The sequence below is a fragment of the Priapulus caudatus genome, unplaced genomic scaffold (genome assembly GCF_000485595.1).
Source record: "Priapulus caudatus unplaced genomic scaffold, Priapulus_caudatus-5.0.1 Scaffold53, whole genome shotgun sequence".
NCBI lineage: Eukaryota > Metazoa > Priapulida > Priapulimorpha > Priapulimorphida > Priapulidae > Priapulus > Priapulus caudatus.
In genome coordinates, this window is record NW_014577114.1 from 127,933 (window position 1) to 138,386 (window position 10,454).

Genomic DNA, 10,454 nt, shown 5'->3' on the forward strand with positions numbered 1-10,454 from the left:
GCCAGAGAGAACGTGTGCTAACATAACTATTTGTCTTTTAATGAATAATTTATTGTCTTTCACTAAATCGCGCGCCACTAGTATGTGAGCGGGGATAAGCGAGGCACCTCTGTATGTGAGCGGGGATAAGCGAGGGACCTCTGTATGTGAGCGGGGATAAGCGAGGGACCTCTGTTTTGGTTAATAAGATCTCAACGTCATTCACTACTTTGACACTTGATGACCAGAGAACAAATATCTTTCCTACCTCGATGACTATTCTTTCGTGACAACCATAAACGCCTAAATTATGCCACTAATGTTTGTAATATTTATGCAGTTCGTGCCTAACAAATTTTCAGCGGTATTTAACAGTTTTACATTTATGCGAGATTATTGGTTACGTGCGCCTGTGTCATTATTCGTCTGCTAATACGCATAGCATAGTAGCTCTATAAGTTTTGCTTTGGAATCTTAAAAGTAGAAGGACTTTAAGGTGTGTTGGTTATTAATTCAGTTAGTTACTCGTTCACAGCCATCACTCCGACCCGGTCGTCGACAAAGATAACTGACCTTTCCGTGTAAACTCAACTTCAAATCGCTAGAATCCATTTCGGGGCTGCATCAATGTTGACATGTTAGTCAGCAGACAACACCTACATGGGATCCGTTTCTACCATTCACTGTTATACGCCAGAACCACTCCGCTGTTGACACCGATTTAAACAGAATGATGAATGGGATATTGACTCTACCAGCCACAGTCTGTCACACACAAGTAGGGGTATACATTTACTTGGTGACAAAGCCATAAAATTCATGATATGAATTGCAAATACTCGAGTCAAGGAAAACAGTGGAACGCCTTCATGCCTTGCCACCAGCCCTCTTGCAGGGAGTGCTATATATGCTCAGGTACGCCGCTACATGACCATAGCCGCATAGGGTCAACCAGGCCTCATAACTTCCTGGAAAATAAAATAAAATAAAACATTTACCAGTATTTTTGCAGTGCAGCGAAAACTACGTATGTATTCGTTTTTGCTAAAGAAGTCTGGAAAAGATATATTGGTGATTGCTTCATTATACAATATACAAGAATTCTTGTGAAAAATGACCGGGAAAAAGCATTCTTTTGTGTCAAAGCTGTATATGCTACCTGTCCAAATAGTTTGAACTCGGCGGCGCCATCATATTTGGTCCGTGTCTGTGCATGAGGATTGTCATTATAGGCTGGGCCGAGCTAGTAGTCTACTCACAGCATTAGCCTTTAGACCTATCAGGCTATCACATCCGTCAGGTTACTCAAGGCGAGTGTACGCTTCACTCCGCCACTGGTGAGTAGTTGACGTTACCTTTCACCGTCTCCGCGTGTGGGAGGGATGCCGACAGAGTGATGTTACTCGTCGTACATGGCAGAACAACCCCACCGTGCGCACAACACGTGTGCGCCGACAAAACGCTATAGACGTTCCTAGAGCTGAGCTCGCATGTGTTCACGCACGAACACTGTGTATAGATATGCATGGACATACACACGCACACATCGGACGTGTATGCACTCGTGAGATTTGCAGAGGATGATGTAGTACTCCTTCGTTTTCTCCTCAGGAAGATGTTTTCACGTGGAACAATACATCAGGATGCATATTCAATCATGTTCACTTAATATTTTGCTGTTGCTGCTGGTGGCAGTCATAATCTACGTTCCCATAGCGCATGGCTTCGTTGGGTAAGTGTAGCATTGCACGTGCTTCTGCGACTTTATAAAGTTTAGGTTTAAGTTAACTATGGGGAAATGTTTTAATAATGAATCATTCAAACTTATATTATTTAAAATAATAATAATATCGTCTTATAGTTGTATGTTTGGATAATTTTTTCGACTTTGTATTATATATATATATACCGTGTGTGTATATATATGTATATATATATTTATGTATATATACATATATATATTTGTGAAACGTGGTTTGTTTCTACATATTATATTTTTGTTACCAAAATTTTTCCTACTTTTGCAAATTAAAGTAGCATTGCTGTATTATGTTAAATAGTGAAGGTATTATGCACTCTAACTAATTTAGCAATTGCTAAATAATACACAAATGAGCATATACGCGCACGTATATACGCACGCGCACGCATGTGCACGCACTCTCGTAATTGAAAATTCGGATATCTATAAATCCTGTCATTTCATTTTCCCGTTTGTTGGAGGCTTCCTCAAAATGCAACGGTTGAAGAGCGGTAGAAGGGGGTTAGAAACAGCTGGCTTTAGGCGGCTGTTGACGTCAGCGATTTTAAGCTGTGTGCACATAAAAGACTTCGCAAGGTTCCTATTACAAAACAAATAACGGAGTAGTCCTGTTTGTTCCGTGCTGCAAAATTTTAAGTGTTGACCAGCTCCGGGCATCCCGTCAGCGTTGGCAGGTAGGCAAACGTTGACCCGGACGACTTTCATGTTGTGTTTGTTGTGGGCGCTTTGTGGGCCCTTATAATCAGTAATGCTTTATTGCTTCGTAGTGCACACGGTGCGTGCTGGGACAATGCAGTTTAATTGTTCAAAGGGTGCTTCCAGTCTGCATGCATGCACTGCTCTCCCTCCTCGATCTCTACCGCTCTCCATCTGGCGTTACGCTGCGTAGCCTTCCCCACCCGATACATCCTACATCACGTATAATGTTAATGATGCATAGCAATTCTACGCTAGTAGTGAATATACTAGATGTTGCGCGATTGCGTGTGTAACAAAATTTCTTTCCTTTATATGATCTTAAATGGTTAGAGTAAAAGAATTTTTGTTATTATTAGTATTACGTCAGACGTTTCCCTAATAAATTAGCACTATTTTGCTGCACACGATGATCTGTTTGAACTTAATGGAATAAGATAGGGGAAATATTGTCTTAAACTATTAAGATATAACGATAAAATAAATAATATATACAAAGATTTAATATGAATACAAGCATTGCGTGCACTCATTTGTGTAAGTGACGCACTGGAAATGGGTATAAACCGGTTAGTTTTCACGTTGTAAACTGTCATAATCTACGTTGTAATATATACTATTACTATATAATTGGAATATCTCTAACTGCAATATGTACTGAGCTGCGAGATATTCTATAATAGAATATATGCGACAGTTAAAGATTAAAAACTCAAAGAAAGGTATGTACACGACGTACAATAGTGCACTATATATATATATATTAGTGTAAAAGCGTGCAATTAACAGTCGCGCCGCGAAAGCAATGGCGCCGGCAGCGTATGGTTGGACGTAAGATTTGGACGGTGAAAGAGAGTATAGAAACATTAAGAATTTGGTAGTAAATAGATTTCGTATTTAGTTAGCATTATATTTTATTGAAACGCTTCAAGTGCCTGTGGTAGGCACAGCCCGTGTCTGTTGAAAGCAAGTCGCGATTCCCTATAATGCTAAATGTCCGCGTGGACTACGCTCAAGATTTGCGTAAAAAGAAATATATATTACCGCTGACCTGCAGATATGAACTTACTCTAGACAAACAGCAGATTTCATATTGAAAAGTGATTTGGGGCATGGGCGTGCCAATCCAGCTAGCTATATTATAACATGTAAAAGGTAAGCATTATCTTAGTGCGTGCAGCGTGCTGTTTTAACCTATAATTGTATGAGTGACTAACTAAGAACTAACATGAAACAGTTTGTAATTTCATCTACAACGGGGGAGGGTGAGAAATTAATTAATTTGTGATTTATCCATCACTCTGCTCGACTTCCTACAAAACGCGATTCCTCGTCGCACGTACGTTAGGCCTACTATATACTTTACTCTGGATTTTACAGTCTGCGCTATTCATCACTATTTTTACTGTCAGCGATGCGCGGTCGCACTTAGGAAAGAATAATACGGCTGTACGTGTAAATCATTAGGGTTTGTTCTATCCAGGCTCTATAGGTTGTGTTGTCATCTAGTATGCATCCCATAGCAGCAACATTAAATCTTTTATTGCGGAATGATTGTTTCGTAAGTCGCGAGATCGCGAAAGAAGATAGGCAGTATGAATCTGTTGGCATGAATTGGTAACTTATAATACTGGCTAATAAAAGGAAATTGTGTCTGCATAAGGTCATATTATATATATATATGTAATTAAAATGCAACTCCTACAGTTCGTTAAAAATGGCACGTGCCTCCAATGGAAATAAACAACAAAGCGTTGAAACAATAACATGAAATAACCCTATAACCCCTAGATCAAAACATTGCTCGTATCTAGACATCACGTCGGCGCCATGGTAGAATTACACATGCTTACTACGTGTACGACACTTGTACGTGTGTTCAACCATGAACCAGAATTGTGCTTTACGTAACCTATATATAAACTAACAGGAGCTAATAATGACAAATTAGCTCCTCAAATTAGCTTTGTCATTATTAGCTCCTGAAACTAACTATATTCAGCTATATATAGTAGATTCGTCTTTTTACTTCATTAATCGATGAACATGCGACCAGACGAATTCGAGGAAGTTGATATCTAGACTAACTACACAGAGTACTTAACGAAGTGGCGTGACCGATTGCAGATACCCGTCCATTCTCATATCCATGCACATCTACATTTGAGTCACATGTTGGAGGGGGCGGGGAGTCAGCGTAAGAGACTTTTCGGTGATTTGACAATCGGCTTTACCACGTCTCACGGACGACCTTATATCCATATACCTACGATATAATAGTTTCAAGCTAGCAAGACTAAAAATTAGATTGGAACCGAAGTATTCACTGGTTCTGATATGCAGGAAAACTATGGTTTCGTCGCTGGTATTACTTCGGTGCGGCTATTATGCATACATCGTTTTGAAATAAATGTCCGATTCTTGGAGCTAGGCTAATATATATATAAAATAAACACGATTCTATATCTACTAAATTACCTCGTTTTGTGTTGGTTTATTATATTGCAAAAAGCTGTAATTTATGAAGATCTGTATTTGGCATGAAAATATACGCAGGAGAGTTTTCAGTACGTGTGTGTATGTGTTAGTTGGTATTTGTACATTCTACACGCGTATTTTTTTATTTAGCTACTTCTTGTCATCGGTTCAGATCTTGAAATGCATCCTGTAGTCGCTTTATTGACCAGGCGTATATGCTTAGTCAAACTGCACCTAAAAATTAACAAATCATTAAATAACATTTAGGCTCGATGCTTATGTGTGTACTAGAGGGCGGGTGAAAGAAGTTATCAATCTGTACGTTACACGGATTTTTGTGTGTTTATTAATTAGATAGATCTGCTCCACAACTGTCTTTTCCCGAGAAGACAGTTGCACGATGTTCATAAGTAAACACAGGTATTGTCTCTTTGCAGAATCTCATCTCGTGGTCCTTTAGCCCCCTATTATAAAAACACAGAGGGACTTCATCAGGAAACGACGGGCCCGCAGTGGTCGGGGAAAGAGTTAAACTCTATGCTGTGTAACAGTTTCAAACTGAGCAGCAAACAGAGAAAGATGTGCAGGCGGGTAAATGGCATGGCGGAAACAATCATGGAGTCGGTAAAAGACAGCGTCAGACAGTGTGAGCAGCAGTTTGCGTGCGAGCGGTGGAACTGCAGCGACGGCGACTACAGACTGAGTCTACTCAGACGAGGTATGTACGAGACTATAGCTAGCCTTATACTCAGGATTCCTCGGCGGATAAAAAGACGCGTGTCTCTGATAATTAATGGTCGTTGTCAACCTAGTTTTTACTACTTCTGCAAACCGCGCAACCGCGCAAATCGAAGCGTGTCAATTTCTATAAACCGTTGTTCATAACTCATGCTTTTGTTCGCCGACAACCTGGAGCCGATTTTGCCGCTCAGTTGTTTATTGTAATGTGTGTTTTATAACAGAGATCATGAACTCATGTGCAGAATTAGGCTGCAACTAGCATCGTCTGCGCATCGCACTAATTAGGCTGTCGTTGGTGAACTCACTAAAATAAACACGGCAAAAACATTCATGCGAAGAACATGGCCTATATGAAAGTAAAAAAATAATTAATATTTTCAAGCGGTAGCTGCATGGTGTGCAGAACCGACTTAGATCAAGTGGAGAGACGCCAATCGAACTAAATTTCGACCCTACTAAAAAAATCTTCAACGCAATTGCATTTTTTAGGAAAATATAAGGAATTTGAGAGCTTTCAGAACAATAATGTTAGAAAAAGAAAATAGCAGAAACCACACAGGACAATAATTTATTTCAACATTCAAAATTATTATTGTTGTTATTTTTATTATTATTTATTGTAGTATTTTTTTATTTTGCCAAAAGTTGTAAAAAGCGCCAGCTATTACTATTTTCACGAATGAATAAGGTGCAAGTTGGACGAGGGATATGTCTTATGTGCGCTATGGGGTATATATGATTTTAAGGAATTTTAGCCACACAATTACATTTTTTTTACATAGGCTAAATGAGAGAACTGGAGGCGCACTTAGCAGACGAATGCGAATGATTTCGCGCATGGTTTAATTAGGTTCAACCTTTCTTGCCGTTTCTACCTTTGTTTGTAATATACCTTAAATTCTGTTTCTACCTTCGCGCTATAATAATGCCGTGTTCACGTATCTAACGCTGCCACCAATTGCTAAGGATCATAATAAGGCTGGGATGCTAGTTCGTGGGTCAATTAAAAATATGGAACTAAATTCAACGCGAACGCTGTGGGCGCGTGTACCATGCGGTATATAGCGACTATACGAAGTTTCATGGCGTTATTGCACCAGTAGCATCCACATTTACTCGTTAATCAATCTAGGAAGTACAACAAGTAAATATACGTAGGAGTAAATGTGACAGGATTTTAAAATGGGGTTTATTCCTAATTATCATGTCATTCCGCTTCCAGGCCTTTTGTAGTTCTGCCCTGTGTTCATATAATGACGATGGACTAATGGTTTCTCTCCCATAGTTTCGTGCATCGCGTGGAAGCGTGTCAGGTTCTCTTTTACTCTGATACGCATTTTTATTAATACGTCAAGCTCTCAGAATGCCGTACATCCAGCGTAATTCGGCTCTCGGCTCACACTCGCGCATGACTCGGGATGTAAGCTTGGTTGCGTTAAGGCGCCGGTCGAACCTGCTAAGTCGGTAGCTCTCTCTGTAACGACATCCGCCTGCTTAATACATTTGGCGTTTATTGCAAACAACGCATCTTCTAGTTGTAAACACTGGTGTTATTTATTTTTGGCACGTTTATTTATAAATATACATTTGCCGTCGTAGAGCAATCAAGTATAGGGGCGCTTAGATTCAGAAAGCTTGGAATAGGTTTACAGTGGACACAGTGTTTGTTTAGAAAACATTTTGTTTGTTGAAACAGGAAGCGATAAAATCTTAATCACATCAGTAATGTCATTTTAATTATGTATAACACCAGGATTTAGGGATAAATATCCGCAACTACACTATGGCGGACTTTGTTACTAGTGCTGGGGTCACACACTGATCATTCCGCCATTATAATAAATATTAAAACGCATATGGATATTTTGAATAAAATGATTTCTGTTTTTGTAATTATCGGCTAGGGAAGCTGTCCCAACTTAAGGTAGAAACCAGACATATAATTAATTAATCTATTGCAAAATTATTAACATATGTGTCATATTTAGAGGCTGTCCAGGCCTCTTCTTCACACATGTGTCATATTTATTGATGTAATAATATCGTTGATTAGCGACAGTTATATGTTACATATTACTCCCGCTGTAGTATTTACTGTGAAAGCAGCAGCGTGGCCTCGGGTTAAGGAAACGGAGATAGGCACCTCCCTATGCGCCACATAGGCACGGGAAGGGATTTAACTTTTTAACTTTATATGTTACATATATGCTGCTGTGTTATTGGCTTTCAACAACATATAATTGCTCCAATGGCGACCATCTGCGATTTCTACTATTATTAGATACGCGGAAAAGTATAAATATATGGTGACTGCATGACTATATATATAAACCTACGCTTATCAACTCCAGTTATTTACTACTGGCATGGGAGGAACGCTAATGAATGCATTAGCTATAGTGATATCTACATATATTAAAACATAATCAGTGGAGCAGATACGATTCTTATGGTGTATACGTGATGGTATATGCAAATGGAATCATACATATTTCGCTTGGCTAGCAACCACTTATATTTATGATAACGATAATAACGCAATTCAGCGACAATAAACGAATAGGTGCCGCTGTTCAAACGCTAGCAGCTCCAATCAGGTCGTATTCATATTTACTTACAGTGGTTATAAATTGTTGCGCTCGCCATTACTATGTGTGTTTTTCTTCTGAAGTATGTGTAATTGAGAGCATGTTCATCGTTCTATTGTTTACATATATGAATGCGTGATCATATATTTTTATTATGGTCACGATCGACATGATCACTATCGCAATAACTTTAAAATTAGTTCCTGATTTTATTATTTTATTTACTGCCACAATGATATTTTACATCAAAATACCGAGTTATGGATTTTCAGTTTAGCATTTTAAATTATCGCTCATAAAACAAGTACAACTTGCCAATTTATTGATTAGCAATCTCCTAAGAAGATTTTTTACGGTGTTTGTATTTAAAACCAGATCTAAAGTGGGGCTTATGTAGGGCTTGCAAGCCGACTCGACTGGAAGCAACTGGCAGCAATTCACTGCGACTGCAGTGCTTAGGTCGGTCGACTGCGACGCGACTGCCTGCGACTGGCAGCCACTAGTTGCTCGGAATAGAACAGTGGGCAACTGGATGCAACTATAGTCACTGCCGATCGCTTCCAGTTGCTCGGAATCCAGTTGCTTCCAGTCGAGTCGGCTCGCAAGCCCGACATAAGCTCCCCTTAAGGATGCTCATATGTTTTATGGTATAACCAATGAATATGCAAATAACAGTGACACGTTGTGATTGAACGTGTGTGGTATCTGCCACGAGTGCGTGTGCTGGCAGCATGAATATTCGTGTACACAATATAGGTCAAGAGTCCAGAATAGAAAAGTGAGAGCACTGAGTCATTCTGCATAGAGATTTTAAGACACCACAACCAAAGTGCGGACCCATCCGCATATGAGTTACAAGTAAAGTGTAAAACCATTGTCTTGGTGGAATTGGATATAAAGCCCGCCGCACACGCTGTGGAACTTGCTGCGCCATCGTCCACACGTGGACAATGGCGCAGCAAGTTCCACAGCGTGTGCGGATGCAAAACCCTCGATCTGCGTCGTGTGGAAAATATCACACGTGTTTGATATTTTCTTCCACGTGTGGAAGATTGAACAGCGTGTGCGGAGTGGCTGTGTAAATTTCCACACTCAATTCGCATTGTTCTTGATTGTTCGCTTTGACACGGAGCGTCGTTGGACACGGAGCGTTCACACGACGTTTGATCGATCAGTTCTTGGACATGCCTCATGCGAGCTGAGAAAAAAATACAATGCGTCCAAGCAAACAATGCGAATTGAGTGTGGAAATTTACACAGCCACTCGCACACGCTGTTCAATCTTCCACACGTGGAAGAAAATATCAAACACATGTGATATTTTCCACACAACGCAGATCGAGGGATTTTGCATGTGCACACGCTGTGGAACTTGCTGAGCCATCGTCCACACGTTGGCGCAGCAAGTTCCACAGCGTGTGCGGTGGGCTTAAGCAGATAGTTTTGGCCAACAATCTGGTTATGCTGCCTAAGCATTTCTTTCTGGACCACTGTGTTACTAGCAAAGACATTTTTTGGTCTACAAACTGATTGTGGTGGCTAAGAATTTTTTAGGTCCGCTAACTATTTGTGGTGGCTAAGAAATCTTTGGCTCCACACACTGTTTGTGGTGGCTAAGAAATTTTTAGGTCCACAAACTATCTATGATGGCTAAGAAATTTTTGGGTTCACAAACTGTTTGTGGTGGCTAAGAATTTCTCCCCCCCCCCAACAAAAAGGTTTGTGGTGGCTATTCAATTTTTAGCTCCACAAACTGTTTGTGGTGGCCACGAATTTTTCCTCCGAACTTTAGGCGGTGAAACAACAATCACGATAGCGATGTCTAGCCAATTCATCCTAATAGTTATGTGTATTTTGTGTGTATGTGTGTGTGTGTGTGTGTGTGTGTGTGTGTGTGTGTGTGTGTGTGTGTGTGTGTGCGTGTGCGTGGGTGTGTGTGTGTGTGTTACGTGCGCCGTCTGAGAATTGGCGTATAATACCAGCGTTCGGCTTTGTAGTTCGAAGGTTTGCATATTTGTTTTTAATTTATCCGTCGATCGCACGCGCCTTCTGCTGTCTACGCCTCTCAAATTAAATAGCATCAGATATCAAATATTATCGGATATTATCTGACGCGCTTTCGCTGCGAATTTTCAATCGACGGAATCACTTTCTTGACAGTTCAGCGGCTAGTAGAGGTGGGTTTGTGTGTAGATGTTATATTAGGTATG

General features: G+C 40.2%; 1 protein-coding gene across 1 annotated transcript in view; it reads left to right on the forward strand.

Moving 5' to 3' along the window:
- The first annotated feature begins 5,452 nt into the window (after nt 1-5,452).
- The window catches only part of LOC106820929 (protein Wnt-9a-like), a 9,866-nt gene continuing 4,864 nt past the window's right edge, over nt 5,453-10,454 (forward strand). Inside the window, exon 1 of the mRNA XM_014825533.1 lies at nt 5,453-5,633. Coding sequence (XP_014681019.1) covers nt 5,453-5,633 — 181 coding nt within the window. The remainder of the gene's footprint in view (nt 5,634-10,454) is intronic.